We start from the raw sequence: 20,792 nt of genomic DNA, 5'->3' as shown, positions 1-20,792 counted from the left end.
GACAGAGAGAGAGAAAGGTCTTTCTTCCGTTGGTTCATTCCCTAAATGGCCACTATAGCCGGAGCTACGCCAATGCAAAGCCAGGAGCCAGGTGCTTCCTCCTGGTCTCCCACGCGGGTGCAGGGGCCCAAGCACTTGGGCCATCCTCCACTGCCCTCCCGGGCCACAGCAGAGAGCTGGACTGGAAGAGGAGCAACCGGGACTAGAACTCGGTGTCCATATTGGATGCCGACGCCGCAGGTGGAGGATTAACCAAGTGAGCCAGGGCGCTGGCCTTGAACACTCAGTTTTAAAAGTCACAGCTTTTAACCTGGCGGAGTAAGGAGAGAGTGCGGAGAGGAGGCTCATCAGGACAGTTGCTGAAGGAGCACTTGCCTTGCAAGACCCTCCTGACCTCCCGTGCTTTCTGTTCTGTAGGATTTGGCCCTGGAAGAGGCTGTTTTGGAGGAGCTCACCCAGAAGGTGGCCCAGGAGCACAAAGCCCACAGGTGAGGCAGGCGGAGGGCAGGCGGGTGTCCACCGTCTGGAGGTTCTCGTCTCCTAGCTGGAGCCCTGGCTTCCAGCATGGGGCTCAGCTGTGTGCCTCCCTGGGAAGGGGGCCTGAGGGCCTTGCTCCTCTCCCTCTTCCTTCCTTTTTCATCGTCTACTCTCCCTTTCTCTTTGCCTACCCGCTGTCTCCCCCACCCCTCACCCCCCACCCACAAAGCAGGAAGCCCACATAGATGTAGAGAATTCCCCTCTGTGAACTTCCAAAAAATCTGTTACCAAATCTGTAAAGTCTGGAGCTGCCTGTGTTGAGAGTGCAGACCCAAACTTGAACTTAGGGAAGCACCAGATTGGCACTGGGGCCACATGGAGCTCTTTGGACCAATGGAAAAGAAACCTCCCCCGCCCCATGGCACCCCAGGGACCTGTGCAGCAGTCCTAGGCTCCTTGACTTAATTACTAGGCTCCCAAAACCTCAGCCTCACCATAAACCTTCGCTTCTTGTCATTTTTCCTTTTGTTTTAAGTAGTGGAGATTTCTCCCAGGTGGGAGAAAAAGATATTTTTTTTTCTCTTTTAAAGCAGGAAGTATTATTGACAGGGATGTCTGAAATAATTATTTAGTGTTATTAATTAAGGCTGTCGGTCTTCCTTAAATACCTTAGCTTCCTCTTATTCCCTGGTGAGTAAAAGGCCACCAGGAACTATGTTAACGAATTACCTCGTAATGCACCAGACCCTCACCATTGAGTCACGATTGCTTTTCCCAGAAACTAAGCCACAGCTCTGGAATTTGCCAGCGTGAGGGCAGGATCTTCCACTGACGTGGGTGCGCCTAACCATTTCCTCCTCTTACGTGGTTTTGATTTTAGTGGAATCCTGCCAGCAGAAGCGGAGCTTATGTACATCAATGAAGTGGAACGTTTGGACGGCTTTGGACAGGAAATCTTCCCTGTGAAGGTAACGTGCTGGGCCCCGCCCCTGCTCTGACCTTGTCAGAACAGGGCAGGTGTCTGGAAAACCAGCATGGATAGCAGAGGACCAGGAAGCCATCTGTGGTCTCCTTACTGCATTGTGACCTTAGTTGGTGAGTCCGGTTTACTTTAGGTAAAGCAAACATTTTCTCTGAGCTAAGAGATGTTGAGGTTTTCTGTGGTCTTCAGCAGAACACTTCATCGAATAGGGAAGCATGCCTGACACCAGCTCACCTGACATCTGGAAGGCATCAAGGCTCCTCTGTGGTCATACAACAGGGTAGGCAGCTAATGTCATGTGTACCAGCAGGGGCTGGTGCGGGCAGTTCTCTTCCCCAGGCAGACTCTCTCTTTGGTGAGTGGGGTGCTGGGGTCATTGTAAGGTAGCTTTTCCTGTTTGCAGTGATAGGTGTGCAGCCCCCAGGGGTCGTGTGGACCCCAGCCCAGAGACTGCTGCTGTTCTTGTCACTTTCACAGCCACCTCCTGAAGTGTCTGGGGTCATGGTGCCTGGTCACTGACAGAGCAGACCCCATGAGCCAAGCTCATTTTCCTCTCTCTGCCCATCAACTTTAGAAAACAAAGGAGTTTTATCAGAGACCTAATGCCACCGGCGTGTTCCAGGGATTTGGAAGATGCCACTAATTTTGACACTGATACCCTCCTGCAGCGTGGCTCTACCGGTTGTTTTATGATGGATCTCTTCCCTGCCCCGCTCTGTGCCCTTGCCTCTTGCCTTGAGGAGAACTGTCCGTGTGCCTCAAGCATCGAGCAGGGTGGCCACAGCTTGCAGAAAGAGCTGAAGGGCTCTTTTTCAGATTTGTTTAATTTCTCTTGCTTCTCTAACGGCTGCCCTTCATGAGATTGTAATCCAGTTTGCTCACGATCATGCCTTATGAAGCCCATCTGCATCCCACGTAGATTTCGGCAGCCCATATATAGTCATGATATTTTGGGTCATTGAAAAATCAGAGTAAACTTCTCTCCACTTCTAGAAAACTGACTTCTCGACCCTTGGAAATCGGGGGTTTAGTAGTGTAACAGTGGTCATGTGTTGTTTGTTTTTCGGAATTCTGAGCGCTGGGAAATGGGGGTGTAGTAAGTGGTGTTGAAACCCACTGAGCCTCAGCGTGGTGCACTTTGTGCCGTGTCCTCCCGCGGAATCCAGGGGGACATTCCGCCTCCCTCTGAGTGGGAAGACAGGCGCTGCTGACTCACAAGCTGCCCACATGGCTGTGGATGACTAAGGGGACCACCTCGGATCACTTGGTGCCTGGTGACCTGTGGGGGCGGCTACGTGGTCAGCTCAGACACCAGGAGACAGCAGGCAGTAGCCGGCAGGGGAAGACCAGGAGAGGTGCTGTGGTCTGTACCGAGCAAATAAGCGAAAGCGTGTCACCGTATTGCTGAGGAAGCAGCACCGCCAGGAGGTGCAGGCTTTCCCTGGAGTAGTTCCTCAAGGATTTCCAAGGTCGGAAGAGCACCTTGCAGCAGGTCTGCCCCCTCCTCCACAGACGCAGGTGTGCCTGCTGCCTGAGTCACTCCAGTACTGGCAGGGTTCATGGTGCTCTTGGGATGCACTAGACATTCGGGCACCGCAGTCCTTTCCCAGGTTGGCCTCAGAGCCCTGCAGTGTTGACAGTGCAGTGCCCCCAGTGTCCGGGGTGGAGTGGCTGCCTCGGGCATCCCTTCTCTGTTTCCCGTGGCCTCCCTGGGGGGAGCTGCTCTCGTATCCGCCAGCGGAGTGTGGCCTGGGCTGTGAGGAAGGTACTCAGGGAAGTGTTCCTGCAGACTTTCCTCTTCTTTTTCTGTCTGCACGCCGCCTGTCTTCTCGTCCCTCCTGTCTTCTGTAGCATTCCTTACCTTCTCAGCATCTCGGAAGCACCAGGACAGTTCTCTCTTGCCCCACCCCCAAGCTTTCTCTCAACACTTTTCCCCCTTTTGCTGCCTGCAGTTGTCTTACCCTTGCTGTGTCCGTGTTAGAAGGCTCCTGTTCTAGGGCACGCCTTGGGGAGTGGGTTGAGAGGGGCCCTAGCTTATGTGTCTTGAATGGGATCTTGTGTTCTGGGGAATATAGAGGTCCCCCTCTTCTCTGTCTGGCATCCCCTCCCCCCAGCTCCTCCAGAAGAGGAACCTCCCCCTGCTGAAAGCCTGGACCTGAGTGGCAGTTTGTCTGTGAGCTGCTGAGGCTTGTTCCCACCCTGCTTTCAGAACCTCAGTCGCCAGGTTATGCTTTACCAGGTAGGAGATTGGAAGTGCCTGCCTGGACCAGAAAACCAGAGTGAAGATAAGACATGTGGTGTTCCCCAGCACAGGACCCCACAGATCACCTGGCAGGGAAGTCCTCCAGTCCCTCTATGCCCTCCCAGCACCCACCAGCCTTTGGCATCCCAAGCCAAGCCTCACCTGAGGCTGTGTCCTATTAGGAGTGACAGAGGCCCTCACCATGGGAACGGCGCAGCCTTGAAGACACAGCGACTCTGCAGGGAGCAGTCTCCTGCTCAAAGTCCTGTCCAGCGAATTTCCGAGAGTTAAACAATAAATCAAAACCAGGGAGGAGCAGGGTGCTTCTAAGAGGGAACACCTAGAACAGAACTCTCAGGAAATAGAAATGTGCTCTTAGAAAGGGAAAACTTAGACACCCAAAGAGACAAAAATGGAGAAAAACTCACCTAGAAGTAGAGTAATATAAAGTGGGGGACAGGAGCTTGAAGAGTAACGAGACCATCCGGGATGCCCAGCACCCGAGTGGTGAGTTCTAGAAGGAGTGACCAGAGGCGGCAGTGAGTGATCGGAGAACACGCTCCTGAGATGAGACTCTGCGCTGAGGGCTGGACATCGTGGGTGCCCAAACTTGCAGAGGGCTTGAAGGGATAAAAGAGCTGCCGGTTCTGGGGGAAGGGGCTGGGGCCACGCCTCCTATTGGCGTCTTTACACAAGCCATGAAGAATACTCAACTCTTCGGACTATATGTATATAGAACTTTGATGTCAAAACAAAAGCTATGGTTAAAAACACAAATCAGTAGATACTCATGTAAAGAGGAAATCCAAAAGGCCGACAAAATGTGAAAAGTGGAAAACCTTAGTGACAAATTGAGGGGAAAAAGAAAAAATTACATCCATGTGGGCCGCTAAGACAGGCCATGGTATGAGTCCTTCCAAGGCTGCCCCTACAGCTGGCTGCCTTCTCTCTGATGCTGCCTATGACTCAGCCCATTGTGGGCGAGAAAGGGGTGTGCTGTCCACTGGGGGGCTGCAGCCAGGCGCTGCGTGACCACTGGTGAGCCATTTCATTGCAAGTTAATTTTTTTATTTAAAAAATGTAGTGATTTTTAAAGATTTGATTTTATTTGGAAGGCAGAGGAAGAGATGGCAGAGATCCTTCCTCTGATGGTTTACTCCTCCGAATGCAATGGCTGGGCCTGGGTCAGGCTGAAGCCAGAAGCCTGGGACGCCATCTGGGTCTGCCTTGTGGATAGCAGGAGCCCAACCACTTGGGCCAGCATTGGCTGATTCCCAGGTGCATCAGCTGGGAGCTGGATGGAAAGTGGAGCAGCTGAGACTCCATCCATCGCTCATGTGGTTTGCTGGCATTGCAGGAAGTAGCTTAAGCTGGTGCACCACAACTCTGGGCCAGAAATTAATATTTTAATTGGCAAATAAAAATTGTGTTATATTTATTGTGTAAAACATGATGTTTGGAAATATGTGTACCTTGTGGGATGGCTAAATTGAACTAATTAACATATCCATGACCTTATATACCTACCATTTTTTTTGGTAGCAACATTTAAAATCTCACTGATCGTCAAGAATATAACATTGATAATTCTATTTATGATGATATGCAATAGATCTGCTAAACGTCCTTTTCCTGAAATGATATACACTGTGACTGACATCTCTTATGCCCCTTTCCCCAGGCCCTAGTAACCGTTGCTTTACCCTATGCTTTAATGAATTTCTTAGATTCCACACCTGAGATCACACGGTGAAAGGGGTCTTCAGAAAGTTTGTAGAAATGCATGTTATGATAAAGCTATGCATAGATTTCAGAAATGTTGTGCCAAAATGAACATTCGTTTTCATTCCGTTTTCCACCAACTTTCTCTCTGTGCCTGCCTTATTTCATTTCACGTGATGTCCTCCAGGCTCATCCATGTTATCGCAGATGACAAGGTTCCCTCCTTTTTGAAGGCTGCGTCGTGTTCTGTTGTGTATTTATGGCACATTTGCTTTATTCATTCACCTGTTGACAGATGCTTAGGTTGACACCATATCTCGGCCTTTGTGAATAACCCCACAATGAGCATGGGTCATCACACGTGTCTTTTGTTGATCTTACACAGGACAATCAAGGAAACAGTATGCACCTCGGCATTTTCTTTATGGGCATTTTCGTGAGAAACAGAATCGGAAGACAAGCAGTCATACACAGGTAGTCTCGCTTGCTTTTGTCTCGCCTGTTTTCTTTTCCCCTTGAGGAACTCTAGACACTGCACTGAGTGCTGAAGTTATCCAGGTGCCTTGAGAGCCACACTCCGATCAGAAGTGAGCGTCTCAGCTCAGATAAGATCAGCTCTCTGGGGGATTTAAGCAATTATGGAGAAATTTGTTTCACTTTTCTTGGGGGCCTGTTAGGGGAGGGGAAACCCTGTCTTCCTGCCTGACTCCAGAAGGCGTGTGGTTGAACTGCACTGAGTCAGAAGAGTGGAATTCAGCATTATGAATCTCATTTGAAACAGCTCTGCAGTTAGCTTCCTGCTGGTTACCTTTGACAGGATTACCCAGGACCAGTCATTAAATCCAAACTGGCTGCTTCCTATTGTCCCGGCTCCTCTGCCTGACAACATGTGCTAGAAGAGTACAACTCATTTTTTATGTTCACAAAAGAGTATTATTTGTAAAAGTGTGTTTTGCAAAGGCAATCAACTTACTATGATAACTTAAAGGGCTTTGGTACTTTTTATCATTTTGATGTTTCACCCTCGTTTCCACTTCCCGTGAGTGTACCCAGTGTAGGGAGGTGGCAGAGTGCCCCCTACCAATATCTGGCCGCGAACTTGCTCTTTGTGCCACGGCCCATGCATTCCATTGTAATGTCCACTCTGAGAAACTGCATGTGTGCTTTCACTGCCAAGGACAACATGGCCCATTATTTATTGCAAGAGCAGCTCTCCTGTGTGTGCATCTGATAGGCAGAGCTGTGCATCTGGGACAGATGATCAAAGAGCTCTCAGAGCTGAGCACAGCCCACCTTCCCGCCGTGCGTCTTGGCCAGCCGGGTATTGTCTGCATCAGCAGTTACTGCCGGTCATTCGGAGACAGTTTTCCAACCAAAAGCTTCCTGATTGGCTTTTATTTCCCTAGGTCCCCCCGCTGCCATTATTTTTTTTTATGATTTTCTCTTGCTCTTTGAATAAAGCCATTATTGAAACAGGAATTGGAAGAGAGATCTTTAAGGCTATAAAATAAACTTTTTTGGAGATAGGATCAATTCCCTGTGCCTGCCACAAAGTGTAAATTTATTGAGTCAAGGGGCCAGAGCTGTGGTGTAGTGGGCTAATAAGCCTCTGCCTGCAGCACCAGCATCCCAGATAGCTGGTTCTTGTCCCAATTGCTGCTCTTCCAATTCAGCTCTCTGCCATGGCCTGAGAAAGCAATAGAGGATGGCCCAAGTGCTTGGGCCCCTGAACCTGCATGAGAGACCCAGAGGAATCTCCTGGCTCCTGGCTTCTGATCAGCCCAGTTCCAGCCATTGCAGCCATTTGGGGAGTGAACCAGTGGAAGGAAGACCTCTTTCTTTTGTCTCTACCTCTCTCTGTAACTATGCCTCACAATAAAATCTTAAAAAAAATTGAGACGAATAGGTAAATATGTTCAGAGTTCTAGTGAAGGTTTTTTTTTTTTCCTATTCAAAGCTCTCCAGGCACTTAGTCCCACCATAGTTAAACTGATGCTTCAGGCTTCAGTTTGTCCTTGAGTCTACAGAGAAGTAAACAAGTCTTACATACCAGCTATTGATGAAAAATAGAAGGATAGAGAAGTTTTCAGGTTTGATCAGCAGAAGCCATTCACAGGTTTTGCTTAGTTTCCTTGGGAACTGCTTCTCAGCCTTTTCACTTACAACCCCTGCAGGATGGGCTTTACCTCTGCTATGATGCTGTGTTAATTGTGCCACTAGGTGAAGTCATGTGGTGGGGGCAAGGGTGTACCCAGAGTGCTGGCGCTTGATCTGAAGGAAGGGAGCCAAGGGAACCCAAGGATCTCGGATCTGCACAGCCCTTGTTCTGAGAGCCGTGGAGCCACAAGTCCATGTCGGTGTGGCCTGGTGGAGCTGTGAGTTGGGCAGCAGGCTGGCCTGCGTGCAAGCAGAAAAGCCTGCCAAACACACGTCCTTCAACGTACTTGGTACTGGCATGATGCAGAGGTGACTGGGGAAACCTCTGGAGACATCAGAAGTGGGACTCCTCCATCTCTGACTAACAGAGTGGATGTGGCTAAGCCAGGCACTCATTGTACGTACGTGGCCTCATCACTGAAGTAGGAGCAAAAGAAGCTGCCTTGACTGCCTTGGAGAGTTGTTCTACGACTCCTGCCAGGCCCACGTGGAAGTCGGTATCATCACTTTTCATTCTTTCAGCAGCATTTGTTCAGTGTTCTATGCCAGGTACTTTGCCCAGTGCATGGAACAGAGATGAAGAAAGCAGAATCCCTACGCGGGGTGTGGTCTTGCACAGTCCTGCTGGAGATCTAGAGACAGAAGGAAGAAGCAGTAACATGCAGCAACAAGAGAGGGCCAGAGCAGGTTCTTCTCCTCGCATGTGGGTAGAGGGCAGTGTGGCAGTGTTTCCTAGACAGCAGCTCCTGAGCCGAGTCTCAAAGGCGTTATCTGGGCAGGAGATGGTACAAGTGCACCGAATAGACGTGTGAGGGAGTGGTCAAGCAGAAGCAGGGAACTAACAGTTGGGCCACCAAGCCAAGGGTCAGTGTGGTAAAAGATGGTTACAAATTGGCTCCAAGGAGAACAGGAAGCAGTAGCTTCTCTTCCCTTGTCTGCTACTTATTTTGATGTGCCTCATTTTAGGGAGGATCTCTGTGAGGAGAGAGGGAAGGGGGAAATCTGGTTTTGTGTATATCTGTGTACCTAGATCACAAAGGCATGAGCACGTCAAGCCTGTATTTTTAGGTGGCATAATCACTCTGTAGAGTGCTTGGCAAAACAGAACCCATGTGGATTCTTTGGTCTGGATTCCTGGACGTGTGACTTTTTTTTTTTTTTTTTTTTTTGACAGGAGCCAGGTACTTATCCTGGTCTCCCATGGGGTGCAGGGTCCAAGCACTTGGGCCATCCTCCACTGCCTTCCCTGGCCACAGCAGAGAGCTGGCCTGGAAGAGGAGCAACCGGGACAGAATCCGGCGCCCTGACCGGGACTAGAACCCAGTGTGCTGGCGCCGCAAGGCGGAGGATTAGCCTAGTGAGCTGCGGCGCCGGCACGTGTGACTTTCTAATCATGCACCCTTTTCTCATTGAAAAACAGGAGTCATGGGGAATACTTGGTCACTTTGGAAATTTGGGGGGCAAAAAGGATACAGGAGTTCCTTGCTGATTTTCCTTATAGCTATTCGTCAAGAAATAATGCTTGAACAGTGATAGCTACCTTTGGTTTACATAGAATTTTGATCTTTTTTTTTTTATTTGACAGGTAGAGTTATAGACAGTGAGAAAGAGAGACAGAGATAAAGGTCTTCCTTCTGTTGGTTCACCCCCCAAATGGCCGCTACGGCCGTCGTGCTGCACCAATCTGAAGCCAGGAGCCAGGTGCTTCCTCCTGGTCTCCCATGCGGGTGCAGGGCCCAAGCATTTGGGCCATCCTCCACTGCCCTCCCAGGCCACAGCAGAGAGCTGGACTGGAAGAGGAGCAACCAGGACTAGAACTGGCACCCATATGGGATGCCGGTGCCGCAGGCAGAGGATTAACCAAGTGAGCCACGGCGCCGGCCCCAGAATTTTGATCTTTTAAAGTAGATATGTATTGCATTTTCTGTATCTTCCTCTTTGGAGAAAAGGAACGTTTCTTTGAAAAAAAAAAAAAAAAGTTAAATCACAATTTGTGAAATGAGACTTGACTGTAGCAGATGACCTTCCTATGCATGAATGTCTCTGGGCTAACACAGCTGTGTTTCTTTTGACCAGGTGGAACGATATTGGGAATATCACTCATAACAAGTCGACTATTATAGTGGAGCTCATCAACAAAGAGGAGACAGTGCTGTTTCACACGGTAAGCAATGTGGATAGACAAGGCAGGGTCCATGAGCAGCTGGCTGTTTGAATTAGAAATTCCTCGTACCCTTTTCCTGTTCTCCATGTCTTAAGAGAACGCATATTCCATTGAAGAGGGACATTCTCGGGCTTGCCCAGTGCTACCATTGCTCATTTCAGGGTAGTGATGGTGCAATGCCTTGTTTGGAACGCTGGGTTGCTAAGCTGACTTTTGACCCTAGCGGTGGGGCTCCTCCACCTGCCCTGGGTGTTTCTGATGGATCACGCAGTCTGCTGTGCTGCACTCCTTAGCTCTGCAGTTACAGCCCTAAGCCTGTAACCCCAAATCTCATGTTCTCTTGCTGGCTGACCTGGATCTTCATTCCTATCCTAGTCCAAGCTTAATCTGAAATCAGCTGAGTGACCTCCTAGTGAGTGTCCCTTCAAGAGCCAAGACTGTGAATCTCACTGCATTCAGTTTGGTGTTGACTCTGTGCTCTGCCTCTATGCAGTTATTTATTTTAATGCCCTTGTAGCCCCCAGCATAAAGATACAAAGGGTTCTTTAGGAGACAACATTTTCCGCCATGTTTTTGGTGGCCTTTGTGGGCATGGTGGCTGCAGAAATTTAGCAGGTTGGTTTGCTTGGTGGCTGTCCAGGTTAGTGTGTGCTTGGAATGAAGGGAGGGTAGGTTGTATCCCTGCTCAGAGCAATCCCAGTCAAATGTTTATCTCATCAAACAAATGCTTATTATTTTTCTCTCCATCTCTTCTTTTCCAAGGATGATATCGAAAATGCCAAGTATATTTCCAGGTTGTTTGGTACACGGCACAAGTTTTATAAACAAAACAAGATCTGCACTGAGTAAGTAAATGTGTAGTCCACCCTCTCACTAGCTGGCTTGTCAGACTGCTTTCACAAGCTCGCTCCTCGGCGAAGCCGAGGAAGTCACCTGTCACCAAGCAGGAGAGAGAGGACGTTAATGATGAAGACCGTCTAGCATAGCACACATGCCTAGCGAGAGAATAATTTCACAAATTGACTGCCAGTGCTCGACTGCCTGGACAGGGCGGCCACATTAGTGCCTTTCCAACCCCCGGCTATGAGTTTGGAGGAGCCGAGAGGTTGCCAATTTGCCAGGGTGCCCCTTCGTGTCAGATGTGGAGTGGGCTCAGAAGTGGGTAGCGCAGTGAGGAGCCAGCTTGAAAGAGCACAAGCGCTTGTCATCCTCAGCCCCGTTTGGCTTACACAGTTGGCTAACCCTGCGTGTCGTGTGCTCCTGGGTCATGTCATCTGCCTGCAAATGAGAGGCCAGGGTAATTAGAGGAAGATTTGGAAGACACTCATAGATGGCACAAATCCGTGTGTCTTTTTTTTTTTTTTAATTTAATTTGGAAATAAAGATGATAAAGGGTGTCTGATGAGGGCACGTAAATGTGACCTGACCTTGGCCCTCGCGTGCTGGGGCTCACCCCGCCGTGGCTTGGCCTTGATTGCCTTCAAAAGACAATCGGAGAGAGCTGCTCAGCAGAGCGCGTTCAGCAGTTTGGATGCCCAGGGCATTTAATTTCGTTTCACAGAGCGTCAGGGATGTAAATGCGACGGAGGCTCTGTGTTTCCACTCCCATGGTGGACCTGCCCAAGAGTGTCAGGAGCGCTGTCCCAGAGCACTTCCTGCTGCAGTGTGTGGCTGCCTTATAACTCGATCCCTGGGTCAAGGCAGACTTTCTTCTCCACGCGATGGAAGCTCTTTCAAACCAGTCGCTGCAGTTGGGCACTGTCAGGATCTGAAGCCGGTTCAGATAGTCTTGGGCCCACTAGCAAAGTTTGCAAATGTAAGGCAGAAGGAGAGATTGATCAGGGAGACACAGATCAAGTGGCCTCATCTTGGGGACAGAGGCATTCTCGCACGTGCCCTGCACACGCTGCCCCCTAGCTGCCTCCGCATGGCTCTGAGCTGCTGTTGCTTTGTCTGTGCCGTTCACTTTGTCTTTGACACTAATAGGAACACGAGTTGACTTTCATAGAGTGAAGGATTTCGCTCTATTCTGGCTTAACCATTTCTCAGCAGATGACTTTACTAAAGTTTTCTGTGTATGTGTGTTTCTGTAATGGCTTCTGTCCTTAGTGAATGTTACATATTAGATGGAAAACTGAGAGATGATATTATGTTTTTGTTTTGCTTCTCCAATAACCAAGCCTTTTTTCTTAACAAGCTCTGGGAGGTTGGTAACTTCTTATCTGATGAAAAACTGAGCACTCTATATAAGAAGTAATCCCCCCCACCACACACACACACACACACACACACGCTCAGTGAGTCCATGAGTTTCGGAGGCTCAGCACAGGCTGTGTTAAGGCCTGGAATATCACTCTGGAGTTCCGTGAGACCACCACCATCCTCACAACAACACTCTTCTCCGAGGTCTCTACCCTCTAAGCTCCTGAAGACTGTCCTTGGTGTTTGCTCTTGTGGGGCTGCCACTTGTCACCCGGAAGCTCCAGGACTGGTCCTTGACATGGGCAGAAGAAAGAAGGGGAAGAGGTTTAATATAGGTCTGAGTATGCTGTGTTTGGTTAGGTATTTTAACAATTAAATATTATTGTATCTTTGCCACTACTTCATAAAACGCATTACCAGGCTGGTGCCGCGGCTCACTAGGCTAATCCTCTGCCTTGTGGCACCGGCACACCGGGTTCTAGTCCTGGTCAGGGCGCCGGATTCTGTCCCGGTTGCCCCTCTTCCAGGCCAGCTCTCTGCTGTGGCCAGGGAGTGCAGTGGAGGATGGCCCAAGTGCTTGGGCCCTGCACCCCATGGGAGACCAGGAAAAGCACCTGGCTCCTGCCATTGGATCAGCGCGGTGCGCCGGCCGCAGTGCGCCGGCCACGGCAGCCACTGGAGGGTGAACCAACGGCAAAGGAAGACCTTTCTTTCTGTTTCTCTCTCTCTCACAGTCCACTCTGCCTGTCAAAAACAAAAACAAAAACAAAAACAAAAAACAAAACGCATTACCAAGAAGGTAGGAAGGATTAGGTCTCAGAATAAGGAGAGCCTTTTACGTTGAAGAACTTCACTTGAAGACATCCACCTGTGCAGGTTTTAGTTTCATGGTAACCCTGTGTGTTGGAGAAATATTGACACTGCATTCGACACCCACGTTGAAGGCTCCTTTGAGTTCAGTTCTCATTTTATCTCTGTTCTTTATAATCCATGTTGGCTGTCAGTCCAGAAAGGATCTTATTTGGTTTTTTTTTTTTTTTTGACAGGCAGAGTGGACAGTGAGAGAGAGAGACAGAGAGAAAGGTCTTCCTTTGCCGTTGGTTCACCCTCCAATGGCCACCGCGGCTGGTGCGCTGCGGCCGGCGCACCGCGCTGATCCGATGGCAGGAGCCAGGAGCCAGGTGCTTTTTCCTGGTCTCCCATGGGGTGCAGGGCCCAAGCACTTGGGCCATCCTCCACTGCACTCCCTGGCCACAGCAGAGGGCTGGCCTGGAAGAGGGGCAACCGGGACAGAATTCGGCGCCCCAACCGGGACTAGAACCCGGTGTGCCGGCGCCGCTAGGCGGAGGATTAGCCTAGTGAGCCGCGGCGCCGGCGAAAGGATCTTATTTGTAATGTGTATCAGCTTAATAAGAAGTACCTTTATAGGATCATACTAAGAAGCGTTTTATCTGTTTTGGAATTTTATTTGACTAGAAGCATTTTTAAAGATTTTTTTCCTTCTTGCTTTTTTTTTTTTTATTACAAAAGATTTTACACACATACAAAGAACCAGGAGTACGGTATTTGCAACTCTATGTAATAAGGATGATGTTTTTCATTTTTCAGTCTTATTTTCTTTATAGTAAACCATTCTTTTTTTTTTTTTTTTTTTACAAAATATTTTATTTTATTTGAAAGGCAGAGTTACAGAGAGGGAGAGACAGAAAGAAAGCTATCTTCTATCTGCAGGTTCACTCCCCACATGGCCACAAAGACAGGGGCTAAGCCAGGCCCAAGCCAGGAGCCTTATCTGTTTCTCCCATGTGGGTGGCAGATGCCCAAGCCCTCAGGCCATCTTCTGCTGCTTTCCCAGGTACCTTAGCAGGGAGCTGAATGGGAAATGGAGCAGCTGGGACTCCAGCTGGAGCTCATTTGGGATGCTGGTATCATGGGTAGCAGCTTAACCTGCTGCACCACAGTGCTGGCTCCAGCCTCATTCTTTTAGTAATAAAAGAATATAAATAATTATAAACTTTTAGTAATCAAAGCTTGTGAAGTTCATTACAGTCATCTTATGTGTTCCAAACATTTTGAAAATAAAAATGGAAATTAAAATTATTCTTAGCATTAGCATCCAGAAATAAACATTGTTTATGTCTTGGTGTAAGTGCTACTGATTTTGTCAGTTTCCCCTTTCTCCCCTTCCCTTATCTATCCGATGAGTGTACATCTGATCAATAATGATAGTAATTCTCATTTTCTCAACTTTTCACATAGGCAATCAAATTCTCCACCTCCTATCAGACGTCAGCCCACCTGGAGCAGGTCCTCCCTGGTATGTATCAAATCTTCAGTTGTCAGCTGTCAGTGTTGGGGATGGAGTGTGGTTAGTGTGGTTCTGATACTGCTTTAGGGGGCCAGGTGGCTAGGCATCGTGACCAGGTGAGATGGTGTGAAAACACAGGAGGGTGTCTGGGTGCAGGAGGTGTGACAGAACACCCACTCCGTCCCCCTAAGCTATCCCTTCCCCTCCCTTCTCCAGGGTGACCCATGCTTCTCCACACCTTACGCCAGGACATTGGGACTGTGTCCCTTCAGCGTACAACCTGTTGTGTATGGCACAGCTCTTCGGGTTGTGTGAACACATAGCATTATTTAAAAGCTCCACAGGTTCTTTTGTATTCAGTCCCATAGATACAGCTTAATAAACTAGTCAGAAATAAGCGGAATTTGAATGAATCTCATGGATGGTCTCAGAGTATTTGATGGTGAAGGTTGAGTGTAGTGTTTCTAATTGTATGGCCTTAATTAGCCAAAAAAATGTGAAACCTTCCACTTTTTTTTTTTAACCTAACTAGAACTGCTGCTTCTTTCTCTCTCTCTCCCTCCTTCTCTTTTTTGAGATAACTACCTCTTCATCATGTAAAAAAGGAAACATGACTCTGATTCTAGCATTTGTGATCTTTGTTGGGCTACCTTTTATTGTAAGGGTTACTCAAGGATAATGGGGTTGAAAGATAGGAAGAGTTCATTTCTTTAAAGTTCTCTGCTTTTTTGGTTACAATTCTTTTAGGTTATAATTTTTCACACAAAATCCAGGTAGATATTGTGGCCTCTCCTTTTTAGATTTATTTATTTATTATTTGAAAGAGTTACACAGAGAGAGAGAGAGGTGTCTTCCATCATGGTTCACTCCCCAGATGGCTGCAATGGCTGTAGCTGCACCAATCTGAAGCCAGGAGCCAGGAGCTTCTTCCAAGTCTCCTACGTGGGTACAGGGGCCCAAGGACTTGGGCCATCTTCTACTTCTTTCCCAGACCATAGTAGAGAGCTGGATTGGAAGTGGAGCAGCTGGGACTTGAACCAGCACCCATATGGAATGCTGGCACCGTGCAGGCAGTGGCTTTATGTGCTACACCACAGCACCAGCCCCATGGCCTTTTAATTTTTCTAGATGAACTGTTCTTTTGATAAGAGAAAAACTTGAATTTTTCTTCATATACAATATGAAGTATATCTAGTATATCTTTAGCTCTTAAGAAGCAAGTGTTGGGGAAAATTTTGCTACTTAGAGAATGCGTAAACACGGACTTGCAGAATGGCTAGAGTTGAGCCATGACAATATCACGTGAAAACTCCCGAGACCCCCGTGAGTGGCAGTGCTGTCAGCATTGTGCACCATGTCTTGTGCGTGGCCCTCTGGGTGTTCCCTGGGGCACCAGTGGGTTTGACGCGGCACTGGTTTCTGTATTCTTTTCCTTTGTTGGTGTGATTTTCCTTTCCCTTCTTTACTATCCAAATGTCTTAATTAGTGAGATCATTTTTCATTTATGCTCTTGAAACACCATGGGAGCGGAGTGCTTTACGCCTGTCTTGTGATCTGACCTCATCCTGATTATCCAGGGAGGATGCAGAGGCTTAGCTGTTGACTTGGATGAAGTCAGTCTAGAAGCAGCTGGTTTCAGGCTGGCTTCCCTTGCCCTTTTGGTTTCAGCTAATTCAGCAGGAGTCTCTTACAGAGGTTGAGAGTAAGACCAGAGGATCTTCTATCACTGCTTACTGATGACCAGACCTGCCAACCTCTGTTTTCACTTTGCCCTTCTGTGTTGTCCATGGCTTCAGTCTGTTTCTGCATTTGCAGGTCTGGAGAGGAATGTGATAAATTATATTATCAAAATGGTGTTGATAAGATTAGCTGTTATTGTCCTTTGCCTGTGCCCTTTGAGGGGACTTGAGAAAGTTTGTGGGGAAATGAAAAGATAAATTTATTTTGGTGCAAAAAGATTTTGAATTCCATGCAGTTTGTTCATAATATACATTTTCCATGAACTTTTTGAAGACCCTCCTCATATGCCAGTTCATAATATTCCCTGGTGCAAATCCATCTCCAGTGTTTTAAGAAAAAAGGAAAAAACCATCAAACCAGCCCTCCTACCAGGGAAAATTTGAACTATATATTGCCAAGAGGAGAAAAACTATTTTTAAATGGCGACTCAAAAATCAGCCAAAGAGAAACTTGGGAGTACTTCAGAGAACTGATACAGTGCCTTTTACTTCAGTAGCCTGAACTACTTTCTTGGCTTCGTTTCGTTTCATTTCTTCCTTATTGCTTCCTTTAAATTTTTGATCCTCTGTCTTCATTACCTTCTCTATTTGTCCTTTTGATGATCAGGCATGTTTGATAGCAAAGAAAATGATAGGTGAGTAATTGACCCAGCTGCAGACGCTGGCCTAGCCTCTCTCTGCCTCGGGGAATGCTCAGAAAGTATGATCCCTGCTGGCTTTGGGTTTCTTGGTTGGAACTCAGCTCTCCTAAAACAGTACCCTTTAAAATGATACCTAGGAAGGTACTCTGAAAAACTCATTGAACATGGCATTAAAAGATAAGTTGATTTTGATATGAGAAAAATTGAATTCCATGGATAATTTTTTCATAATACACATTTTCCATGAACCTTTTGAAGACCCCTTGTGTAAGGCTAATAGTCATATGAATATAATCCTTACAAAGTTAAGGAGTTTTTTCCCCCTACATGTACTTTTTCATAAAATAGACTCTTATCTGAAACCCCAGTGTGTAAATAAAATGGACAGTGTTTGAGGCAGGGGAGGGAGGAGCCTGATTTGATTGACAGGAAACTGAGACCTGCTGGGGTTCGGGGACTTGTCCTAGGTCACAGCAGTGAATAATCTTCTGTCCTCCGTTGACTCACAGAATACGTAATCTATTTTTTGGTAAACGTTTTGGCCTCTCCTGCAGCAGGGGTTACTCAGGTTGAGTTTGGTCAGCCGTCTGTGAGAGTCTGATGGGAGAAGGTTCTGCACTGTGCGTGGCTGAGCTGGATTCCCTGCCAGGCCCTTCCCACATTTGGTCCTGCGCTGCGGGGTGGGGAAGTGACCTTGAGAACTGCACACTCCATGTGGGCCACTTTTTGGATATTTGGACTAGTCCCCTGCTGGGTCCAGCTTAGCGCCAACTCTGCCCCTATTGGAAGCTGATGTGGAGCTGTGAACTAGGCTCATGGGCACAGCTTTGCTGGTCTTGGGAGCTCATGGCTCCAAGGGGAAGCCAGGTTTAAATAGAACAAAGCAGGCCTCCCCGTCCCACTCTCATTATTTCTCAGATGGGTGGTCATAACGTAGGTGTTCAGAGTTTTCTGCCAAGCAGGGCGTGGAGAACATTCCGTCGATCAGCAGATGAGAGAAGAGATGATAGAGAGCTAGCTGCAGCCTTTGATTGTAGCCTCTTCCTCTGTCTGATCCTGAGCCCGCTCCTTCCTTTCTCTGTCGTGGTTTTTCCAGTCCCAATTGTAGTGATGTGCTGGGGTCAGATGAGTGGAAGAGGGAGGGGCCGTAGGGTGGGGGGACGGAGTGTTGAGGGCCCCCGTGGCTCTCTCAGTGGTTCCCTGGTCTGTGCCACCGCCTCCCCCAGCTCTGCTGTGTTCTCTGTTCCAGCCCAGGCAGCAGCCGTACATCCTGCCTCCCATGCATGTCCAGTGTGGCGAGCACTACTCGGAAACACACACCTCACAAGGTAACTCCGCTTGCCCTTCTTCAGGTGACGGCGGTGCTTGCGTTGTAACCTTGTCACTGTCTGAATGGGGGCCAACGGCTTTGGTTTGTGAAGGGCCTACGTGTCGGTTACCCCTGGAGACAACCCTGCCCGGAATTCACTGCAGGGGGAGTCAGGGCTGAGGTGATGAAGGACTTCTTTCCTCCTCCCTCTCTTCTGTGGGCTTAGAGAGGAGGGTGGCAGTGTGGCTGACTGGGAGACATCACCTGCAGGGCCAGTATCAGAAGCTTGTAGATGTCAGTCAGCTTTCCGTGGAGACAGGGGATACAGGCATCTGGCATGACCAGAAGTCGTTCATGGTCTCTGGAGTGGTGTTAAGATACCATTTGGGATGCCCATATCCCATATTGGAGGGTCTGCTGTGGGTCTCAGTTCCGCTTGCAATTCTAGCTTCCTGCTAATGTGCACCCCGGGAGGCAGCAAACCATGGCTCAAGGACTAGCATTCCTGCCACCCATGTGGGAAACCCAGGCTGAGTTCCTGGCCCCTGGCTTTGGCCTGGCTCAGTTCTGGCTGTTGTAGGCATTTAGGGGAGCAAACTAGCAGATGAGAGCTCTCTGTCTCTTAAAATTAAAAAAAAAAAATCCATCTCGGCCCTTTCTTTTGCTTTTTTTTTTTTTCCTCTTCTCTTCCTCTAGCCCCTTTCTTAAGGTACTTAACTGGTTGCTTCTCAGAGTAAAGAAACTTTGTTTTAGTCCTCTTCTCTCTTAAGCAAAATGTGTGAAAAAGCCCATTCCAATAGTAATCACCATTATAATGATTGCTTATAGAACAATCATGATGTGTGAGGCACTGTTCTAAGTCCTTGCTATCTGTTGACTCATTTATTCCTCAAAATCAACCTGTGATTATTTCCAGCTTACAGATACAGAATTGGGGTACAGAGAGGTTGCTGGTAGAACTTGGATGTGAAAATGGGCATCTCAAAGGATGAGATGGTAGGAAACCACTAATGTATTATAACCTGGAGCCCTGGTATCTCCATTGTCTCCTGGCTGGATGGAATCCTGTGACACAAAGTGTGAGCTTGAAAAAAACAAGACAATCAAGACTTTTTCATTGAATAAAACTACTTTTTTTTAAAAAAAAGCAGATAGCAAAGTTACCCTGCCTCTAGGGGAGGGTAAATCCCATTGGAAGTGCATAAATTGCAACCTGCTTGTATCCTGGTTTGTTTCTTTTTGCTTTTTGCTTTTTTTCCCCCCTTTCTCATCTGATCAGATCTGTTCATACCCCTCCTCTTCAGACAGTTGAATTTTTTTATTAGTTTATTTATTTAAAAGAGAGTTACAGAGAGAGGTAGAGACAAAGAGAGAGGTCTTCCATCTGCTGGTTCACTCCCCAGATGGCCGCAATGTCTGGAGCTGGTGCCAATCTGAAGCCAGGAGCCAGGAGCTTCTTCCAGCTCTCCCACATGGGTGCAGGGGCCCAAGAACTTGGGCCATCCTCTAATGCTTTCCCAGGCCACAGCAGAGAGCTGGATTAGAAGAGGAGCAGCCAGGACTAGAACCAGCGCCCATATGGGATACTGGCGCTTCAGGCCAGGGCTTTACCCCGCTGCGCCACAGTGCTGGCCCCCGACAGTTGAATACTTTTAATCATGATTTCTACTTTTTACCTTTTCTGTTTTCATCTTCCTCTGCTTGGCTAATTCTTAAATCTATAGTGAGAAAATGAATGTATTTTGGGTACAGAAGTGTGTTTTGTCAAGAGGTTGCCTTTCTCAAGTGTGTGTGTGTGTGTGTGTGTGTGTGTGTAAAGGACTCTGCACAATTAGAATGACCTCACTTTAGAAATACGTTTTTAATCTCTTTAGTTTCTTCTTTATAATTAGTATTTATTTGGATGGACCTCAGTGATGAAACTAGGTCTAGAGGAGGATTTTGGGAGTGGCTAAAAGAATTCCTGATTTTTTTTTAAAGATTTATTTATGTAAAAGGCAGAGTGACACAAAGAAAGAAAGAGATGGAGACAGGGGTGGTGGGAGGGGGAGACCTTCCTTCAGCTTTCACTCCTCAAATGGCCACAATAGCCAGGGCTGGGCCTGGCTGAATCCAGGAGCCAGGAACTCCATCCAGGTCTGCCACAGAGCTGGCAGGAATTCAAATACCTGAGCTGTATCTGGCGCCTCCTGGGTACATTAGCAGGGAGCTGAATTGGAGGTGCAGCAGGCAGGGCAGAATAGGCAGTGGGCATCGCAAGCAGCAGCTTCCCCCACTGTGCTGTAGCACCCGGCCGGAACTGCAGATCTGACTGTTGCTTGCCCTGGGTGCCGCTCAGAATGAGCTAGCCATGCAGTTGTTCTTGCTTCATTGTGTGTCTTCTGCCTTCTTGAGGTCGCAGCCTCTCAGGTAAAGAGACCTTGAGCATTGCCGCCAGAAAAGCAGCTCCACATACTCTGAAACCTCAAATCTATCACTTTTTTTTGTAAGATTTATTTTGTTTGAAAGGCAGAGTTACAGAGAGAGAGAGAGAGAGAGAGAGAGAGAGAGAGAACAAGATCTTCTATCTGCTGGTTCACTCCCCAAATGGCTGCAATGGCTGGAAGTGGGCTGATCCAAAGTCGGGAGCCGGAAGCCAGGAACTTCTTGTGGGTCTCCCACATGGATACAGGGGCCCAAGTACTTGGGCCATCTTCAGTTGCTTTCCCAGGCCATCAGCAGGGAGCTGGATTGGAGCAGCCAGGATTTGAACTGGCACTGTATGGGATGCTGGTGCCACAGGCAGTGGCTTTACCTACTACATCGCAACACTGGACTATGGCACAACGCTGGCCCCTAATCTATCTGTC

General features: G+C 48.1%; 1 protein-coding gene across 3 annotated transcripts in view; it reads left to right on the top strand.

Annotated features, from left to right (window-relative positions):
* PTPN14 (protein tyrosine phosphatase non-receptor type 14) overlaps positions 1-20,792 on the top strand; it is a 195,748-nt gene that overhangs the window by 142,430 nt on the left and 32,526 nt on the right. For all 3 annotated transcript variants that reach the window (XM_002717512.5, XM_070055315.1, XM_051820557.2), the window contains exons 6-12: positions 418-488; positions 1,358-1,445; positions 5,809-5,897; positions 9,657-9,744; positions 10,507-10,589; positions 14,206-14,263; positions 17,884-17,962. In XM_002717512.5, coding sequence (XP_002717558.3) covers positions 418-488; positions 1,358-1,445; positions 5,809-5,897; positions 9,657-9,744; positions 10,507-10,589; positions 14,206-14,263; positions 17,884-17,962 — 556 coding nt within the window. The remainder of the gene's footprint in view (positions 1-417; positions 489-1,357; positions 1,446-5,808; positions 5,898-9,656; positions 9,745-10,506; positions 10,590-14,205; positions 14,264-17,883; positions 17,963-20,792) is intronic.

This window comes from Oryctolagus cuniculus, chromosome 13, assembly GCF_964237555.1.
Source record: "Oryctolagus cuniculus chromosome 13, mOryCun1.1, whole genome shotgun sequence".
NCBI classification, from domain to species: domain Eukaryota; kingdom Metazoa; phylum Chordata; class Mammalia; order Lagomorpha; family Leporidae; genus Oryctolagus; species Oryctolagus cuniculus.
This window is presented reverse-complemented; position numbering and strand designations above follow the sequence as displayed.